Below are 22177 nucleotides of genomic sequence, written 5' to 3' on the forward strand. Positions count from 1 at the left end.
AGGCATAAATGATCAATTGCTACAACCTTAATTAGGTTCAGAGTGGGGGTGTGGTTCCCATAAGCACTCCTTGAAAAATCTCTAAGGTCAGAATATTGGGAACAGTTAGTCAAACACTGCCAGGGAGATTTCCCATGCTGTTGTCCAGGGACAGCAAGTACTTGCAAGGGTACATCAGATTATAAGCATCCAGAAGTCCCCAAGATTTTAAAATGGAGGCACAGGAGCAGCCAGAAGCCCTTCCATGATGCTGCCATCAGGGCTCAGAAATGCAAGCATGTGCACCAAACCACCCTCCTCAGATAGGGGTTGAGCTGAGGAGCCCAGAACTATGCTCTTTTTGCCCACCAATAGGAACCTCTTGGGTGAAGTCTGGAGTCAGTTTCTTAGTTTAAAGTTTCCCAAAGTCATCCACCACTCACACATTGCCAGGTAATGGGAGAAGGACTGGGCCACACAGACTCAAGAATGACCATGGGGGACAGAGATGGGGGGTTCTTGGGAACTCTGGGAGCAGCATCTCTGGGCTGGGCAGCAAGCACTTCTGTAGGCCACAAAGACAGGCTTCTGTACCTGGTACTTCTGGACACATGGGCAGAGGAGGGAGTGGGGGCAAGGACAAGTCCCAAGCTAGGCCACAGCCATCCCCCCCCTCCGTCTCCATACAGACCCAGGAGAGGGTCAAGTGGATCAAGTCTCTGATGAACCCAGGTGATCAGTTCTCTTTGACCCACAAAATGAGTTCCGTGTTGTCCACTACAGCCCTGTCTTGTCCACATTTCCACAGCTCATAGCACTCAGGTTGTAGGATGCTCACAAAGGTGTCCATGGAGAAGCTGACCCTGGCCTCCCCACAGCTGCACTGAGACACCACTTTGCCATAATCAATCCACCACAGAGTGGCGAAATTGATGGTCTCCGCACAGCTGAAGCCAGGGTTGAAGCCAGCATGGTAGCCATAGGGAAATGTCACCATGAACTCGCCAGCCTCTTGAGTCACGCGGTTGAAGGAAATGCCATTCTCATGGAGGACTGTGGGCGAGATGAGGGCCACCTTGTGCCTCAGGAAGGCCTCACAGCCCTGGGAACTGCCCGGGAAAAGCTCCCTGGCCAGGCGCTCCAGGCGCTGCCCGTGTTCAGGGGGCACCACATACCACGTTTTGGGCTCCCCAAAGTGCAAGTAGTTGATGCTGTAAAGCTCCATGTCCTCCGTGTGCCATGCAAAAGTGGTCTTCCACATGCCAAAGTACAGGTAGGGCGTGTTGACACCCTCAATGACAACTCCACATTCCTGTTCCAACAGGTCCTGAATGGTTCCCAAGTGCCCCAGGTTCCACTCTTTAGTGTTCTCATCAAATTAGGAGCCACTGATGTCAGCACCATAAATTGGTGAGTCATAGAGGCGGCTCTTCCTGTAGTTTCTCTCCAGATCTTCAAAATTCAGGTGTGGGGGAGTTCTATACTTTTCACTGTCTGCCAGGAGGTGATACTCTCCCACCATCATGGCTTATTTGTGTGTGTGTGTGTGGTATTGAGTGAACATACCTGCGTTCCCACAGACCACCTGGACCCAGGTGGGTATATTCCAGCACACAGAGAAAGTTTCCTGTTGGCAGCTGCCATCCACAGAAAGCCCAGGTTAGGAACACCCTGGCTATACACCTGAATTCTGCTCTAATATAATCAGCACCCACTTAATGTAATCACAGAGCTAGGTTCCTAATTTGACATCTCATTTAATCCATACCCATCCACTCTCCCCCTTTTTAATCCAGTCTAATCAAATCAAGAGGTTGAAAATCAAGGATCAGAAAAGGCAAACAAAGATTACCAAAAAAAAAAAAAACAGTTGGGATAAAAATATCAATACAAAATAGATTTATAAGATCAAAGAGAGACATGTTATTGCTATTGGGGAAAAAAAAAAAAAAAAAAAAAAAAACCTCACTAGGAACACATTGCAGCAAATAACTTCACGCTCCTAACCACCCAGAGCTGAGATACAGAAACACAAGACTGAGCATTATAAGGTAAAACCAACACATCATGCAAAGGGCTTTTTTAAAAGACCAACATAACATAGAAGAACATTAACAATGCTATAAAAGTTTGAGCAACAGACTTAACTTTGATCATCTAAACTGCAACAACCACAAAGCGAATGGAAAATGCTTTTCAATGCATAGAAACCATTTACAAAAACTTACCCAAACTACAAAATAAACATTAATTAAATTCCACAGAATTAATATATTGGACATAATCTTGACCACAATAAAGTAAAATTTAAAGTGAACAATAAAAACACAGAGCAAAACCATATTTATTTGAAAATTAATATCTAGGTTTCTAAAACCTATTGATTTTTAGGTTCAATACAAACAGCTAGCAAAAGCAAAGTAAAACCATACAAAACAGGACATTGCTAAAGAAAATGAGATATTGGGGCTGGGGCTGTAGTTCAGTGGCAGAGCACTTGCCTAGCATGTGTGAGGTACTAGGTTCAACACTTAGTACCACATAAAAATGAAACAAATAAAATAAAGATATTCTATCCATCTATAAGTATTAAAAATGCTTAAAAAGAGAAAATGAGATATAAAAATGGCAGAATGACAAACAAAAGGAAAAGTTTATTAAAAAGTAGAAATAATTAATAAATCTGAAATGTGATTATTTTAAATAAAAATAAAATAAAGTACTAGTAATATTAATCAAAAAAGTTTCCAGCCAGCTATGGTGGTGCATGCCCATAATTTAACCTACTGGGGAGGCTGACACAAGAAAATCACAAGTTCGAGGTCAGACTCAAGGTCAGCCTGGGCAAAACCCTGTCACAAAATGAAAAATAAATAAATGAAAAGAGCTGATGTATAGTTCAGTGGTAAAGCACTTGCTTACATGTATGAGGATCTACGTTTTTGTTTTTTTAATTTCCTTTGTAGTTGTACACGGACAGAATGCCTTTATTTGTTTATTTTATGTGGTGCTAAAGATCAAACCAGTGCCTCACACATGCTAAGTAAGTTTTCTGTCACTGAGCTACAGTCCCAGCCTGAGGCTTTAGGTTTGATCCCCAGGACCCGCTCCTTAAATAAAAGGAAAACATTAAAAAAAAAAGTTACAAAAAAGTGGCAGGAAATACATGGAATGAACCTCCATTGTCTTATGATGCTGAAAATAAGGATGTGCTAAATACAAACAAAAACACTGGGGTCTGTTAAAGGGCGTATAACACCATTCCTAATGGTCAGCTCTCAAAGAAACTGAGCAAGCAATGAAATAAAAATAGTATTGTAGTATAATCCAAAGTATAAAACAAATTCACACTGATTTAAATAAATGGTTGAATAAATTTAAAAATTGGAGAGAAAATACAATTTTTTCCTGTAGAAGAATTTTAATAAATTATATAAACAAAAATTTGGCCCAGTTTTTAAAACGTTATAGAACTTTACATACAAAGAATCATAGTTATATATTTAAATATGCTTTATGTATAATTTTTTGACACTGATATTGCTCCACGTAGCTGTACTTTATTCCAGTTTCTTTCTATAAGGTATTCAATTGTATGACTATTTCTGCTATTGATGAGCATTTGAATTCTTTCAACTTTTCGCCTCTTACAATTACCCTGATCATTTTTGGACTTCGTACACTGTGTACAGGTGTTCATGTGGACTCATATTAATGAATGGATCTCTTGGTCATAGAACATGAATGCAAACTATCATTCAAACTGCTTTTCAACAATTTTTTACCAAATTACCCACCCACTAGCTCTGTATGAGGGTGCTCATTGCTCTACACCTCTGCAAATCATAGGTAAATATCAGGAATCTGGGTTCTCTTTTTTGTACAGTTATCTCTTAGTATCTGGGGTGTAGGGAACTGGTTCCAGGAACTCCCTGAAGATATGGACATCCATGAATGCCCATGTCCTTATAAACAATGGTGAAGTATTTGCATATAACTTACATGTGTCCTCTGATATACTTCAAATCATGTCTAGATTATTTATAATACCTAATACAATGTAAATGCAATGGAGGCAGTTGTTATACTCTATTGTTTAGGGAGTGTCAAGAGTAAAGGTCTATATATGTTCAATACAGATTTAATTTTTTAAAAATATTTTTACTCCATGATTGCTTGAATCCATAGAGGCAGTGGAACCCATGAATACAGAGAGTCAACTGTAATAGCTCTTTATATACTTGATAATATAGCTTTTTGTTGGATATGAGTATTACAGTATCTATTCAAACTCCTTGGTTTGTCTTTACCCTCCTGTATCATGCCTTTTGGTGAACGGAAGTCCCTCATCAGTTATAATCAAAATATTACTAAAAATAGCTAAAATAACTGGTGTGGTGGTTTCACACCTGTAATCCCAGCAACTGGGGAGGCTGAGGCTGGAAGATTGCAAGTTTGAGGCCAGCCTTGATGTAACTCAGTGGTAGAGCATCCCTCAGTTCAATCCTCCCTAGTATCAAATCACACCCACTAGCTCTGTATGAGGGTGCTCATTGCTCTTCACCTCTGAAAATCCTAGGTAAAAATCCTAGTGTTCAGCTGTCAGACAAAGGCATAGTGGTATCCCATTAAGGTCTGTTTCCCTGAAAACTAATGAGAGTACATAAAAAAAGAACATATGTGTTATTTGGTGACTTTCAAATGCCAGACACTATTTAATTTACTCTTCAAAAAATCATTGACGTAATCCTCACAATAACTTACAAGGAAAATCTTATAAACTCTATTTTCAGGTGAGGAAATAGAGTCATGGAGACATTAAGTGACATGATATTCAAATAAGATATCAGATATTCAAAAAAGAATCTCAAAGTTGATTTCTCTTTAAAAAAAAAACTGACTTTTTTTTTGCTGGGGATGTGGCTCAATTGGTAGCGTGCTCGCCTGGCATGCGCAGGGCTCTGGGTTCTATCCTTCAGCACCACATAAAAATTAAAAAAAAAAAAAATAAAGATGTTGTGTCCACCAAAAACTAAAAAATAAATATTAAAAAATTCTCTCTCTCTCTTTTAAAAAAAGTGACTTTTAACTTATCAAACTGTGACATTTGAGTTTAAGTGGACAAATACATGTATGTACAAAATAGACAGGCCAGGGTCTTAGTCTGTTTTGTGTTGCTGTTACCAATGCCTTGTCCCTAGTGCAAATTTAATAAGGAAGATACAGGTTTAAGAAAAAGGAAAAAGGTTTATTGCTTTGCTAGCAAAGGGAAGGCATAGGGGACTCCTGTCCCAGAGACTGTGATTCTGCCCATAAGGGGTCAAAGAAGGTTCTTCAAGAAGCTATTCAAGGGCTAAATTCTAGGCGTGCCCTGACAGGGGATCCCAGGTTTGCCCTGATGGGTACTGAAATTTATTTGCTAATTTTGAAGATAGTCACTTTCTAGGTCTTCTGGTTCCCTCTCCTTCCTGTCGTGGGCCTGTGCTGAAATACAGATAATTTGGCCTGGGATGGGAACGGATAATCTAGTTTTCTGCTCGAAGGAAAGGGAGGGTGAGAGGGAGAAGAGGAAAAGAAAAACATGTGCAATTAAAAATAAGCCTCCCTGGCAGAGCAGCAAGGGCTATATTCAAAGCATGAAATGGACCACTATTACAATGGTACAATAAAATTCCTGAGGCTTGATAATTTTTGAAGAAATTTGTTCAGCTCACAGTTCTAAAGGTTCAAGACTATGGAGCTTGGCCTGGCCTGTAATTCCAGTGGCTTCGCAGGCTGAATCAGGAGGATCACAAGTTCAAATCCAGTCTCAGCAATTTAGCAAGGCCCTAAGCAATTTAGCAAGACCTTGTCTCTAAACAAAATATGAAAAAGAGCTGGGTATGTGCTTAGTGGTTAAGCACACCTGGGTTCAATCCCTGGTACCAGAGAAAGAGAGAACATGGGTGCGTGAAGGAGAAAATGAATTAGTGTCCTAAAATGAAGTCAGGCACAGTGCCACATGCCTGTAAACCAGCTTCTCAGGAGACTGAGGTAGGAGGATCACGATTTCTAGCCAAGACTGGACAACTTAGTGAGATCCTGTCACAAAAATATAAATAAAATGATCTGGGAGGTATAGCTCAGTGGCAAAGAATCCCTAGGCTCCATCCTTAGTACTGTAAAAAATAATAATAACATTAAAAAATGACAACAGATTGATTTTTTAAAAATAGTCAACTCAAAAACGTAAGCAAAGTCCTAGAACAGACAATCCAAAACAGAAGAAATCCAAAGGGCCAAGATATATGTGGAGATGTTTAAGAGCACTAATAACTGGAGAAATGCATGAGACAGTACTTTTTACTGACAGGAAAAATTAATAGGTGTGATGATACAGAGTACTAATGGAGATAGAAATTGAAAACCAAACTAGCTGTCCCCAGAAATCTTGAAAGTAAACATAAATACAACTCATCAAACTTATTTCTGAGTATGAAGACATTCAGTGAAGTACTGTATGAGGTAGCTAAGTTGTGCAAGTAGCTGGGCATGGTGGCGCACACTTGTAATCCTGGTGGTTTGGGAGGCCCAAGCAGAAGGATTACAAGTTCAGAGTACTCTCAGTAACTTAGTGAGACCCTAAGCAACTTAGAGAGACCCTCTCTCAAAAGAAAAAATACAAAGGGCTGAGGGATGATTCAGGGCCACTGGTTTCAATCCATAGAACAACAAAAAAATGATGGGAAAGTAATCCATTTGTCCAACAGCAGAGGAAGAGATAGAATGAAAATTGCCCATTGACTCTTGAAGTTGCCGGGATCTGTGTGTGTAGCAGTAGGGTTAGATTTTGTACACTGAGCATTCTAAAACGATGACACAGTGGAGAAGAAGTTGGTGAAACATAAATGACATACTACTTTTGTGTGCAGACTTATGGTTAGAACCGTGAAGATACGCAGAACTCATTATTTCTTAGAAGTGAAGAAAAGCCTAAAAGTAGAGAGAACAAAGAGAGTTCTACACTTATCTGTATATAAGTTTTTTAAATCAATTTCTCTTGATCTTACAAAATAGAATATAAGAAAAACTTATTGAACATGGACAAACAGGTAGTGTTGTAGTCAGCTTTTTCACTGCTGTGACTAAATGATCTGAACAGAACAATTCTAGAAAAGGAAAAGTATATTTGAGGGCTCAGGGTTTCAGAGGTCTTAGTCCATAGAAGGCGGGCTCCATTCCTCAGGGCTCAAGGTAAGGCTGAACATCATAGTGGAAAAGTGTAGCAGAGGGGAGCAGCTCACATCATGGTGATCAGAAGCAGAGAGAGACTCCACTCTCCAGATTCAGATGTATACTCCAAAGCCACTGCATTTTCCTACAAGCACACCCCACCTGCTCTGGATACAGTCAGAACCTTGGCGACCTGTGAGAGCACAAGTGGGGAGCACTACACAGTCCAGCCCACACCTTGCAATGGGATCCCACATGCTTGAGTGTGTGAAGCTTGGGAAGAGCTTCTTGGCACTGTACAGCCTCCTGTCCACCACACCCAGAAAAGCCACATGGAATCTAGAGAGACTACCAGTAAGAGTAAGACATGGAGCATATCTATATCCAGGCTGTACTAATGAAGGGAGGAATAAATGTGTTCCTCCAAAGCCTCAGACCCTCACAATGAGGAAATATGGAAAGAAACTGGAATTATAAACCTGTCACCTAGGATAAAACAGAACAGAACCATGAGTTCCCTGAAATGTTTAGATTTTCACGTGTGTAGAGTTGTTGAAGGGGAAGATCTGTAGCTTTCAGCAGACTCTCAATGCCCATCAGGAATGCCACAGTTCATTTTACATCTAAAATAATAACCTTAGGTATAATTTTTTAAATTAAGAAATAATTATATAAAAAGTAATATACTGTAGTCATTTAGTAAGAAATATGGTCAATACATGCATGATTTTAATAAAGAATAGGGAACTGAATCTAAAGGGTGATAAAAATGGCTTTAAATAAGGACTTTAAAAGATTTTTGTACATCAGTGCTCATGCAGCACTATTCACAACAGCCAAAAGGTGGGAAAAAAAACCAAATTCCATCAATGAATGAATAGATACACAAAATGTTGTGTACGTACAGACTGGGACAGAGTCTAGTGTTGAAGAAGAAGAAAGTTCTGATACATGTTACAATGTGAATGAGCACATTATACTAAATGAAACAAACCAGATACCAAACAACACATACTGTATCATCCCACTTGTTGTAGGTGCCATAATAGTCAAATTAATACAGAAATGAAGAAGAATAATGGATTCTGGCAGCTGGAGCAGTGTGTAATATGAAGTACTGCCTAATGGGTAGAGTTCCACTTTGTGGAGAGGAAAGGCTCTGCAGATGGATAGTGGTTGTGATGGTTGTATAATTAGAATGTCTTTTATAGTCACTAAAATTATTAAGAAAATAAATTATATGTTACATATACTTAACCACAAGAAAAATATTTTGATATTTAATGAAAGAAAAAGTTTCATGGACATTCATAACTGCTTTACTTTCATTGCAAAGTGTGTTTAAAGAGTTCTTTAGTATTATGAAGAACCTTCTAGACAGTGGACATGATCAAAGCATGATATATTCATGTCGGGAGAGGTCAGAATAAAACTCATTAATTTGCATAATTCATATATGTTAATAATTACAATTTGTTTTTTTTTTAAGTGCCCTTTTTCTAGGCCAGGTCTGTAGCCCAATGGTAAAATGCTTGCCTCACATGTGTGAGGCACTGGATTGGATCCTCAGCACCACATAAAAATAAATAAAGATATTTTGTGTCCATCTACAAGTAGAAAAAAAGTACACACACACACACACACACACACACACACACACACACACACCCTTCCTCTATATAGCTTTGGTCTCATTTTGTTAGTCTGATACTAAGATCCATGACTCCAGTGAGGTTTCTTTGTTTGTATTTTCCTTGGTACAGTTTTGCCAATTATATTTTTTTCTATCTACTTGGAACACTGTTTAGATATATCTCTTTCATACAATTTTGATATGAAGAATATATTTTAAGGGTTCCTCCTCTTTGTTTTGTGGGTACACATTAGAAATAACAAATTTCCTAAACACAATAATGTTACAAAACCTGCCTGGGGCCAGAACTACCAGACTCAATTGGTCAAAAGTTCTAGTTTCTTCAGGAGCAGTGGTTGGTGGTAGCCTGGGAAGCAGAGCATGTTATACTTGTCAGGCTGTGAGGTGCTACTGGGCCTCACTTTGGCAGTGGCAAGATCCAGGGGAAGGCTGATTAAGGACAGACACCTGATGGAATTTGGGGATAAAGAAAAGAAGCTCACTTAGATTCTCTGCATCATCCAATGTTGACCCATGATTGTGGGGACTAGAAGCATATACCATAGAGGAGAAAACAAGGCCGTAAGAAATAAGAGGGAGGAATGGCATCTAGACCATGGTAGGGGCCACAGGCAGAGCCATGTTCAGGAGTGGTCTGAGAGTCCCTAAGAGATGCTACAGCTTCCTGTGGCAGCTTATAGGGTGGGGAGATCCACTTCCTAGGCCACAGTGAGCCCTAGTTGTTATAGTGGGAGAAAGCATCAGGCATCCTCAGAAATGTCAATTCTTGAAAGTAACAGGGAACAGGTACTAGAGACAGGCCCATGCCAGAATTGCTGTATGGCTGAGAACATTTATGGTTCCTTCCAAGTTTTCTGAGTGGATCTGCTAGCACTTCGTTGCTATAATGAAATATGTGAAGCAGACTACTTGGCAAACATAGAAATTTCTTTTGACTCATGATTTTGGAGAATGAAAGTCCAAACAGGATGATGCAGTCACCTGTAAGGGTGTCTACTGGCTGCATCATATGGTAGGGAGAGCGTGTATATATCTCTGTGTATATATGGTCTCTTTCCCTCTCCTTATAATATCACTAGGATTCTATCATGACAGCTGGACCCTAAGGACCTAATCTAAACCAATCACATTCTAAAGGTCCAACCTTAAACACTATACACAGATTAACTCTCCATACTCTTAAAACCATTAACATAAGACTCATTGTTTTAATCAGGTTTTTTATCACTTGAACAAAAGACCCAGCAAGAATTACTTAGGGAACATTTATTTGGCTCAGGGTTTCATAGGTTCCATGGTTGGGCAGCTCTATAGCTCTGGGCCTCAGTGAGGCAGAACAGCGCAGTGGAAGAGTGTGGCAGAGAAAAGCAGCTCAGAACAAGGTAACCAGGAAGCAGAGAAAAATCAATACTCATCAAAAGCAAAATATAAACCCCAAAAGCCCCCAGTGATCTACTTTTCTCTAGCCACACCTTATGTGCCCACAGCTCTGACCCAGTTAATCCATATCACTATATTAATTCAATGATTAGGTCATACCTATTGTGATCTAATCATTTCTCTTATAGAAATTATTGCATTTTTTAACACTTGAGCTTTATTGGACACATCATAGGTAAACAATAGCACTCATACAGGACCAATTCTTCTGAATGAGTTCAGGGGGAAAATTTATATTTGAACCAAAACACTAGGATTAGGGGTCAAAGACACAGTCACATTTACAATATACTCAGTAGCCAAGATTAAGACCATCCATTGGTGGCCAAGGCTTCTCCAAAGTCAAAGGTTCAAATCCCTCTAGTGGCAAGAAGATCCTGGAGACCTCCACTGGATCCAGAAACATAGAGGAATAAAAGTGGTCGGAGCCTACAACCTCAGCAGGTGTCATGCAGTCCCCAGTAGCATCCTTGGCAACTCTTACAGGTGGAATGATGTCAGGAGCAGTCAGTGGGACAATTTCAGGGAGATTCAGCGTGAAGTTATCCAGAGATTGCAAGCATGGGCCAGGGTGCATTGGTTCGTCAGGATCCAGTGGGGGACCCAAGGGTTGAAGATCAGGGGCACAGCAACATCCAGAAGCCTTGGCAGGAAAATAGGGCACAGCTTTCACAGATAAAGAATCGTTCATCAAAGCTCTATCCTCAAGCAAGGGCTGATGCTCAGAACCTGAAGCTGTGTTCCCTGTGGCCACCATTAGGAGTCCTTTGGTCTGCGTCATGACAGTAGGGTCAGGAGCCTCCAATTCCCAAGAAGAAAGACGATTGACAGTTTTGGTCCGTGACCCGATCCTTCCAGACTTTGGGAAGCAACCCTTAACTGCAGTCCTGGGCTGCATATAACCATTTGGGGATGATATGCTACAGGACGCAGGACATATTGGGGTGCAGCCACGACTCCCACAGCCTGTGGCTACAGGACATTTGAGGCATCTTTTTCGCTGCCTGCGGAGGTGTCTCAGGCTAGGCGCCAGTCTCCCAGGAACCTGTCTCTGTTTTGCTGATGCGGTGGGCTTGGTGTGGTCCAGAGCTGCTGGGTCTTGCCAGAGTGGGAAATGCCTCAGGCTGGGGGACTCTTTCCTACGTGAAAGGACGTCCCTCCAGGTGGTCATCGCCTGTCTACCAGGCGCTGTAGGCTCAGTGTGGTCCACTACCGCCCTGTATTGCCCGCATTTCCACAGCTCATAGCGCTCTGGTTGCAGGATGCGCACAAAGGGGTCCATGGAGAAACTGACCCTGAACTTCCCACAGCTACACTGAGACGCCACTTTGCCATAATCAATCCATCGCGGAGTGGCGAAATTGATGGCCTCCGCACAGTTGAAGCCATGGTTGAAGCCAGCATGGTAGCCATAGGGAAATGTCACCATGAACTCACCAGCCTCCTGAGTCACGAGGTTGAAGGGAATGCCATTCTCATGGAGGACTGTAGGCGAGATGAGGGCCACTTTGTGCCGCAGGAAAGCCTCACAGCACTGTGAACTGCCCGGGAAAAGGTCCCTGGCCAGGCGCTCCAGGCGCTGCCCGTGTTCAGGGGGCACCGCGTACCACGTTTTCGGCTCCCCAAAGTGCAAGTAGTTGATGCTGTAAAGATCCATGTCCTCCGTGTGCCACGCAAAAGTGGCCTTCCACATGCCAAAGTACAGGTAGGGCCTGTTGACACCCTCAATGACAACTCCACATTCCTGCTCCAACAGGTCCAGAATGGTTCCCAGGTGTCCCAGGTTCCACTCCTTAGTGTTCTCATCAAATAAGGAGCCACTGATGTCAGCACCATAAATTGGTGAGTCATAGAGGCGGCTCTTCCAGTACTTTCTCTCCAGATCTTCAAAATTCAGGTGAAGGGGAGTTCTATACTTTTCACTGTCTGCCAGGAGGTGATACTCTCTCACCGTCATGGCTTTCTTCTTTTTGTGGTATTGAGTGAACATACCTGCCTTCCCAGAGACCACCTGCTGCAGGGGAGTGGCTATTAAGATGTCACTGACATCATCATAGGACTGCCTGGCTCTCCATTCCTTGGGTGGAATTACCTTGGCCAGGCCAGCTCTGTGTGCCCCTTGGGATTCCATGTAGGCAATATAATTGTTGAAATCTGAGAATTCTTCCATGGTTGGGTGGAATGTCATAATGGTGGAACTACTTGTCTGGGTACCAGAGTGAGCAGACTTCATGGTGCAATATTTTCGGCAACAGATTCTACAACCTTAGATGTATTATAGATTCCTGAGAATGTTTGGTTATTATTTCTTCTCCTTGTCTTCTTCCTCCTTCTTTTCTTTCCTTCCTTCTTACTCCCTCCTTCCTTTCTTCTGTTAAGTATGTTTGTTTACCTATGAAGCAGTAACCCAGTCTTGAGCCTCCAATTCAATGATATATCGTTTCCAGCTTTGCTGGTTCACCAAAAGTACTCTATTCTGATCAGCGGATAGTTTACTCAGATAAAATATAGTATTTTCCAGTGGAGTAGGTACCACAATCTAAGAACTGGCTCAGCCTGCAGCTCAGCGAGTTTCCCTTTGTTGGGTCTGTAAGGAATGATAATGATCAAATTATACTTATATTGTGAGCAGGTACAAATATGTAACAAATGCAACCATTATAGCAGAGCATTGTGGCCCACTCCTGTAATCCCAGCAACTTGGGAGGCTGAGTAGAAGGATCACAATTTCGAGGCCCGCCTCAGCAACTTAGGAAGATGCCTGAACAACTTTGAGAGACCCTGTCTCAAAATAAAAAATGAAAAGAGCCTGGAAATGTAGCTCAGTGATAAAGCACCCCTGGGTTCAATTTCTAGCACCCCCTCGAAATTCAATCCAACAATCAAGTGGAATTTTAATGTAGCTATAAAAATATTGGGGGAAAAAGCTAGTCCCCAAACCCTATACTCATATCATTTTGTAAGTAGATTCTCTTACTTTCTTTTCTATAATATTTTTAGAATGATTTGGGTTTATGAGGCCATTAGCATAACCTTGATGCCAAAACCAGAACAAGCCCCACTGGAAATCCCATAGGTCAACTTTTTCTAATGGCAAACTTACAAAAATATTAAAAAAGAAATAAATGAAATCTTTAATGTAGCTGGGTATTAAAAGAATAATACACCACAAAGGTTTTGTTGTTTTATTTGTTTAGATATTTTAAAATTAACCTTTTAAACTTTGGATACTTAAGGATTTAGAGGGAAACCCCAATTTTTCACTATATAGCTTTGTACAAAACTTGAGTTATGTAAGCTTTAAATGAAAATATACTATCAAGAAAAAATAAATAAATAGAAGGTTAATCCTACTTCATGGTTTTCAGGATGATTTAAAAATCCAGCAGTGTAATGGAAAGCAGTATGAAGATTCCTCAGAAAACGTGGAATGGAACCACCATTTGACCCAGCTATCCCACTCCTTGGTCTATACCCAGAGGACTTAAAATCAGCATACTATAGTAATGCAGGCACATCAATGTTTATAGCAGCTCAATTCACAATAGCTAAGCTGTGGAAGCAACCTAGATGACCTTCAACAGATGAATGGATAAAGAAACTTGGTATATATACACACACTAAAATATTACTCAGCATTAAGAGGATAAAATTATGGCATTTGCAGGTACATGGATGGACTGGAGAGTAACATGCTAAATGAAATAAGCCAAACAAACAACACAAAGGCCAAATGTTCTTGTGATAAGCAGATGCTGGTCCATAATTAGGAGTGGGGGTAGTGAAGAATAAAGGAAGTTTAAATTGGGCAGAGGGGAGTGCAGAGAGAGGAGGGGGTGTGGGGTGGGAAAAGTGGTGAATGGACATTATTATTCTATATACATGTATGATTACACTACCCGTGTGACTCTACATCATGTTCAGCCAGAGGAAAAAGTTGTGTTCCATTTGTATACAATATGTCAAAATGCATACTACTGTCATGTATAACTAATTAGAACAAATTTAAAAGTAAAAAATAAAAAGAAATAGTACATATTAAGAAAAAAATCCAGTAGTGTAACTGTTTACACAAATAGTTGAAAAAAGGATATTATTTCATGAGAAATAAAATTAAAATAACTTAATCTCTAATAATTATTTGAATATGCATTATGTATGTTTTAACTCTTAATTTTTAAAAAGAGGTAGAAATTCCCTTCATGAAGAATACTTTGTAGCAGATTTCAAACAGAAAGTAATCAGAAGAGCCAAAGATGGTCACTATATCTTAGACAAGGGAACAACCCAATAAAAATATAAAACAATAGTAAATATTCATGTCCCAGATGTCAACCCACCCAATTACATGGAAAAAAAGATACCCCATGATATTAAATCCCACATAGACCCACCCCAACATCATAATAGTGAGTGCTTTCAGTATATCTTTATCATCAATAAACAGGACATCAAAAACATAAAGTCAATTAAGATATCTCCAACCTAAATAATATTATAAATTTAATTAACCTAATGGACATCTATAGAATATTCCACCACAAAACAGCTAAATTTACCTTCTTCTCAGCTGTACATGGCACTTTTTCCAAAATAGTTCATATTCTAGGCCACAAAGTAAATTTTAACAAATACAAAAAAATCAATATAACCCCACGTATCCTATTAGATCATGATGGAATAAAGCTAGAAATCAAGAGCAAGAAAAATGATAAAAACTGCATAATCAGATGGAGATTGCACAAAACTCTTTTAAATGAAGAAGGGATAGAATTAAAAATGAGGATAGAAATCAAGAAATTCTCAGCAACACATGAAAATAAATAAATAAAATAAAAGTCCATCTACAACAAAAAATATTTTTTAAAAAATGCACGAGAACAGAGATATAAAATATCAAAATCTCTAAGACAGTATGAAAGCAGTTCTAAGAGGAAAATTTGTAGCATTGAGTGCCTACATTAAAAAATTAGAGAGGGCTAGGGATATAGCTCATTGGTAGAGTGCCTGCCTGGCATGCATGAGGTCCTGGGTTTGATTCCTAGTGCCACAAAAAGAAAAAAAAAATAAGAGATCTTCCAAATAAATAACCTTATATTCCAGCTCAAGGTCTTAGAAAAAGAAGACCAAACTAACCTCAAGCCAGTAGAAGACAGGATAACTAAGATCAGAGTCAAAATCAATTAAATTGAGTATAAGAAAACTGCAGAGGATCAACACAACAAAGAGTTGGTTCAGTGAAAAGATGAGTAAGATGAACAAACCCTTAGCCAAATTAAGCAAAAGAAACGGTGAGAAGGTGCAAATCAACAAGATCAGAGATGGAAAAGGAGATATTACCACAAACTCTTCTGAAATCCATGTTCTGATTACCAGAGCCTATATTGAAAATTTTTACTCCAAGGAACTGGGAAATCTGGAACACATTGACAAATTTCATATGCTGCCCACATTGAATCAGGAAAATGAAGAAAACCAAAACAGACCAATATTAAGCAATAAAATTGAAACAGCACATAGAAGACTACAAAAAAAGAAAAGAAAAGAAAAGAAAAAATAAAGAAAAGGGGCTGGGGTTGTGGCTCAGTGGTAGAGCACTTGCCTAGCATGTGTGAGGCACTGAGTTTGATTCTCAGCACTGCATATAAATAACTGAATAAAATGAAGTTTCATCAACTTTTTTAATTAAAAAAGAAAGAAAGAAAAGCCTAGGATATGATAGATTCTCATCTGAGTCCTAGCAGACTCTTTATCAGGCTTTCTCAAATTATTATATGAATATGAAAGGGAGAGAACACTCAAAAATACATTTGATGAAGCCAGTATAACCTTGATACCAAAACCAGAGAAATATGCATCAAGGAAAGAAAACTACAACCAATAGCCTTGATGAACATAGAGGCAAAAATCCTTACTAAAATATTAGCAAGCTGCATTCAACAACACATCAAAAAATAATACTCCACGATCAAGTGGGTTTCTTCCCAAGGATGCAAGTTTGGTTCAACATATGCAAATCAATAAATGTAATTCATCTCTTAAACATAATTCAGGACAAAAATCACATGATCATCTCAATAGACCCAGAAAAGGCCTTTGATGAAATTCAACACCCATTCATGTTAAAAACTTTGGAGAAGCTTGGGATTGAAGGAACTTACACTCAACATCAAAAAGGCCATTTTAAAAAATATGTTTTAGTTAAAAATGGACCTTTATTTATTTTTTATTTATTTATACTCAGTGCTGAGAATAAAATCCAGTGCCTCATATATGCTAGGCAAGTGCTCTACTACTGCCACAACCCCAGCCCAAAGACCATTTATGACAAACCCAAAGCCAACATCATACTAAATGGAAGAAAAACTGTAAGAATTTCCTCTAAAATCAGGAAAGATACAAGCCTGTCCACTCTCACCATTCTTACTCAATACAGCCCTGGAAACATTAATCAGAGCAATCAGGCAAGAAAAGGAAATCAAAGGGAGACAAACAGGAAAAGAAGAAATCAAACAATCTCTGTTAGCTGACCATATGATCATATATCTACAAGACCCAAAATAACTCAACTAGAAGACTCCTAGAGCTTATAAATAAATTTAGCAAAGTAGCAGGATACAAACTCAGCACCCACAAATCAATAGCTTTCCTATACTACAACAGTAATTCATCTGAGGAAGAAATCAAGAAAACCATTTCATTCACAATAGCCTCCCTCACCCCCCCAAAAAGAAAACTTAAGGACATAAAACAGCACTACAATGAAAATCATAGAACACTGAAGAAAGAAACTAAAGAAGACCTTAGAAGATGGAAAGACAACCCATGGATAGGCAGAATCAAAATTGTCCAAATGTCCATACTACCAAAAGCAATATACACATTCAGTGCAATCCCCATCAAAATACTAATGACATTCTTCACAGAATTAGAAAACAACAATTCTTAAATTCATTTGGAAGAATAAGAGACCCAGAACAGCCAAAGCAATACTAAGCAAGAAAAGTAAAGAAGGAGGCACCACAATGCCTGATTTGGAATTTTACGACAGAAATGTAGTGATAAAAACAGCATGGTATTGGTGTGAAAATAGACAGGAAGACCAATGACACAGAATAAAAGACACAGAGACAAATCCATACACTTCGAGCTGTCTGATATTTGACAAAGGTGCTAAAAATGTATTTTGAAAGACGGCCTTTTTAACAAATGATGCTGGGAAAACTAGAAATGTAGAAAAATTAAACTAGAACCCTCTCTTTCATCCGGTACAAAACTCAAATCAAAATGGATCAGACTTAGGAATTAGTCCAGAAACTTTACAAGAAGAAAACATAGGGTCAACACTTTGTTTTGTATTTGCTGGCACTGACTTCCTTAACAAGATTCCAAAGCACGAGAAATAAAACCAAGAATCTAAGTGGGATGACATCAAACTAAAGGTTTTCTGCATAACAGAGGAAATGATTAACAGCATGAAGAGAGAACCTACAGAATGGGAGAAAATCTTGGCTATCTTTTCCTTTGATGGGGTATTAATATGTAGAATATACAAAGAACTCAAAAAACTTAACACCAAAAAATAACTCAATCAATAAACGGGCAAAAAAAAAAAAAAACTAAACAGAAACTTCTCAAAAGAAGAAACACAATGACCAACAAATGTATGGGGAAAAAATGTTCAACATCTCTAGCACTTAGGGAAATGCAAATCAAACCTACACTAATATTTCATCTCACTCCAGGCAAAATGACAATGATCAAGAATGTGAACAATAATAAATGCTGGCAAGGTTGTGGGGGGAAAAGAACGCTTATACATGGTTGGTGGGACTGCATACTAGGACAACCACTCTGTAAATCAGAAAGGAGATTCATCAAATAATTAGGGATGAACCACCATATGACTCCCACTCCTTTGTATTTTCCCAAAAGATCTAAAATCAGCATAATATAGTGACATAGCCACATCAATGTTTATAGCAGTACAATTCACAATAGCTAAAAATGGAATCAACCAAAATGACTGTCAATAGATTAATGAATTAAGAAATTGTGGTGTATACATGCAATGGAGTTCTAGTCAGCCATGAAAAAAGAATGGAATTATGGCATTTCCAGCAAATGAATGGAAATGGAGAATATCATGCTAAGTGAAATAGGCCAGACTCAGAAACTTCAAGGTTAAATGTTTTCTCTCATTTGTGAAGGCTAGAGTAAAATAAAAGAAAGGGGGGAGGGAAGGATAACATAAAGAACCAATCAAATAGAAATTAATAGAGGAGCAAAAGGAAGTCTAGACGATTAGAAGAAGAATGGGAGAGGGGAGGGGGGATGGGAGGGTAAAGTCAGGGAGAAGAGGGAGGTCATGTACTGACATAGATTTCCATGCATCTTGGAGATTATCTGGATGAACCCAATAACTATGTATAAATATAAAGCTCTATTTTTTTTTAAAAAAAAGAGTATTTTTTTGTAAAACAGTAAGCAGGTAAACAGTCACAAAACATGTACTTACTTATACAGGCCCAATAATCATTATTTTTAATAGCATTCTAATTAAAATTCAATCACTGCTTAGGATTAAGAAAAAATGTTATTAGAAACACTGCGCTCAGCAAAGTTTTTAGATTCAAGGTCAGCATATAGAAATCTATAGCATTCTGCACACCAGTTACTAATCAATTACAAAATGGAATAACAAAAACTCTTCACTTCTCTTTTTTTTTTATTTGATGCTGGATAATGAAGCCAGGTTCATAAATGTTCCAAACACATGCTCTACCACTGAACCTCACCCCTGTCCTGATTTCAAGTTTTTTAACAAGAAAAACTCAAGTTTCCAATGAAAAAATATAGACTGTAGGTGCATGCAATCCCAGATATTCCAAAGGCTGAGACAGGCGGATTGCAAGTTCAAACCCAGTTCAGCAACTTAGCAAGGCCCTAGCAACTTAGAAAGACCCTGTCTCAAAATAAAAATTTTAAAAGGACTGGGGATGTGTCTCAGTGGTTAAGTGACTCTGGGTTCAATCCCTGGTACCCAAAATAAAAAGAACAGAAATGACATGCACTTAATATTTTCTCACTGTATGAATAAAGAAGATGATTTTTTAAAACCAGGAAGTACTTTCTAAAGTAAAATGCATCATTTTAATATTTTATTACTTAAGGAAATGTGAAACACAAGAGTGTTTACTTTCTGCTACTTCCAAATGATGGTTTCTCTATCTCAGAAAGAAGAGAAATAAAGCAACTTACCTTCCACCAACAAAATCTGAATTTCCTACAGACATACTCCAGGACCCAGAGGAATATTTCCTCTTTGTAGCTACACATTAAACAAAACACAAGTACCAAGGATCCTGGAGTCCTACCTGAGTGATGTTTTAATCTTATTAGCTCCCAACTAATATAATCACAGAGTTAGGCTCTGGTTTGACATCCCACTTAATATATACCCACCCCTTTAAAAAATATCATTAATCAATCTTAAAGCTAGGAGTTTGAAACATGAGATGATGGAAAAATATAATTCAGACAAATATTAAGCAAAAGAAACCTGGGGTAGCAATATCAATAGCAAATGTATTTATAAGATCAAAGAAAGAGCTGGGTGAGGTGGCACATGCCTATAATCCTAGGGGCTGAGGGAAGTTTGAAACAGGAGGACCTTGATTTCAAAGTCAGCCTCAGCAACAGTGAGACGCTAAGCAACTCAGTGAGACCTTGTATCTAAATAAAATACAAAACAAGTCTGAGGATGTGGCTCACTGGCTGAGTGCCCCTGGGCTCATCCTCTGGTAGCTCCCACCACCAAGAAAAAAAAAAAAAAAAAGGGATCAAAGAAGAACTTTAAAAAATAAAAAAAAAAGAACTAGGACTATATACAGTGATGAAATTTATGCACCTAACACAGTGCTGAGTCACAGAAAACAGACTGAAAGTGATAAATTAAAGGAAAAAATCATCAGTGATGCTGGGAATTTTTTGTTTTGGTTTGGATTTTTTGTTTTTTCTAACACATTCCTCTGAATCCTATGCAGAGTAGACAATAAAATGAATTGTGATATAAAAATGTTTAAAAAACAAACCTAACAACTTCAAACATAGCCAACCACAAATACATGACAATTGGAAAATCCTTTTCAATAAACATAAAACAATTATAAGTACATACCAATTACAGGCCTACAAAATAAATATCAATTAAAATTTCATGCAATAATATATTAGGCATCCTCAAAAACAATGAAATAAAACTGAAATCAACAATAAAAGTAATGAACCCAACCATATTTATTTGAAAATTAGTATCTGTATTTTTAAATATTCACTCATCTTTATGTATACTCAATTAAACAAACCAAACAATATAAAATTACACAAAGGAAAATGAATGTTAAAAATAATGATAGAATGATAAATAAACAAAAGGGAAAACAAACCGATACAAAAGTTGAGATGGTTAATAAAACTGAAATCAGACAACTTAAGAAAATAAATTAACTATCTAGAACTGAGCAGAAAATATATCCAATGAAAGAGGAGCATCCTGTATTGCTACAAAATAAGAATATGCTAAATACAAACAAAAGCATTGAAGGGAGAATCCAAAGAGAAACAGAAACCATTGGAAATGGCTCTCAATGACAAGAGTTCAAATGAGTTGACCAATTTAAAGCAATTTTTTGGGGGGGGTTAGTAATGGGAATTGAACCCAGACGCACATAATCAATGAGCCACATCTGGAGCCCTTATTACTTTTTATTTTGAGACAGGGTCTCCCTAAATTGCTTAGGGTCTTATGAAGTGGCTGACTTTGAACTGCTATCCTCCTTCCCGAGCCCAAACTGAGGGAAATCAAATCTACTATATGAATGAACAAAGGTTTTTAATTATCAAGAACTCACCAATTTTGTCCTTTAATTGTAACAAATGTCCCACACAAATGCAAGATGTTAATATCAAGGGGAGTTGCTGGGCATGGTGGCACACATCTATAATCCCATTGACTCCCTCAGCCTCCTGAGTTGCTGGGATTACAGGTGTGTACCACCACTTCAAGCTAAAATACTATACAATTACAGCCAAGGTACAAAATAAATATCTCTAACTTCATATAGATATACATAAATGATAGAATAACTTGAAAAAATTGGAGAGAGACAAATTTCTCCTGCAAAAGAATTCAAATAAATTCCACAGAGGCTCTGCCCTGAAGAAGAGAGCATTGTCCCTGTCCTTACTCTTGTCCTTGAACAGTGACTTCCTTCCAGAGGTGCATATGGCTAGCAGGGGAAGGGGTGGGGAGTGCATGATAATAACTACACAATGGAAAAACCTGACAACCACTATTTTGGCCAGGTCAATGTGGAGTCCTGAGTCATGTTGATAATGTGTACCCTGGAAATGATACAATATGATAAAAAGGGCAGAAACACAGCTACCCCCATCGGATCATGGGAAAGACATCAGAGTCCAATCAAGGGGCATCCTACAGTGTGTCAGACTAGCTCTCCCCCAAATCCTCAAGATTCTGTATAAATGTTTCCTTAAGACCAGGGAGAGCCTGAGAAACTGTCAGGGCCAAGAGAGAGCTAAGGAAGGTGAAAACTAGATGTCATGTGGTGCTTTCATCGGGATGCTGCAATAGAAAACAGACTCTAGCCTCAAGAATAGGGAGATATGTTAGGCAAGGATTCTATACTGAGCTACATCCCCAGCACAAACCAAGGGAAATCTACTATATGAATGAACAAAGGTTTTTAATTATCAAGAACTCACCAATTTTGGTTCTTTAATTGTAACAAATGTCCCATAAAAATGCAACATGTTAATATTAAGGGGAGTTGCTGGGCATGGTGGCACACATCTATAATCCCATTGACT

At 38.6% G+C, this 22177-nt stretch overlaps 1 protein-coding gene and 1 pseudogene across 1 annotated transcript; both read right to left on the reverse strand.

Annotated features, from left to right (window-relative positions):
- Positions 1-715: 715 nt before the first annotated feature.
- LOC107145724 lies at positions 716-7448 on the reverse strand (annotated as a pseudogene).
- A 3129-nt stretch (positions 7449-10577) lies between these two features.
- On the reverse strand, positions 10578-13795 carry LOC107145725 (lysine-specific demethylase 4D-like). Its single transcript, XM_015489693.2, has one exon. The coding sequence runs from the start codon at positions 12516-12518 to the stop codon at positions 10578-10580; it is 1941 nt and encodes a 646-aa protein (XP_015345179.1). The 5' UTR covers positions 12519-13795.
- Between the last annotated feature and the right edge of the window lie 8382 nt (positions 13796-22177).

Source organism: Marmota marmota, unplaced genomic scaffold (assembly GCF_001458135.2).
Source record: "Marmota marmota marmota unplaced genomic scaffold, marMar, whole genome shotgun sequence".
Lineage (NCBI taxonomy): Eukaryota > Metazoa > Chordata > Mammalia > Rodentia > Sciuridae > Marmota > Marmota marmota.

Coding starts and splice junctions, on each gene's coding strand:
- LOC107145725 (XM_015489693.2), bottom strand. CDS start 12,518: ATGAAGTCTGCTCACTCTGGTACCCAGACAAGTAGTTCCACCATTATG.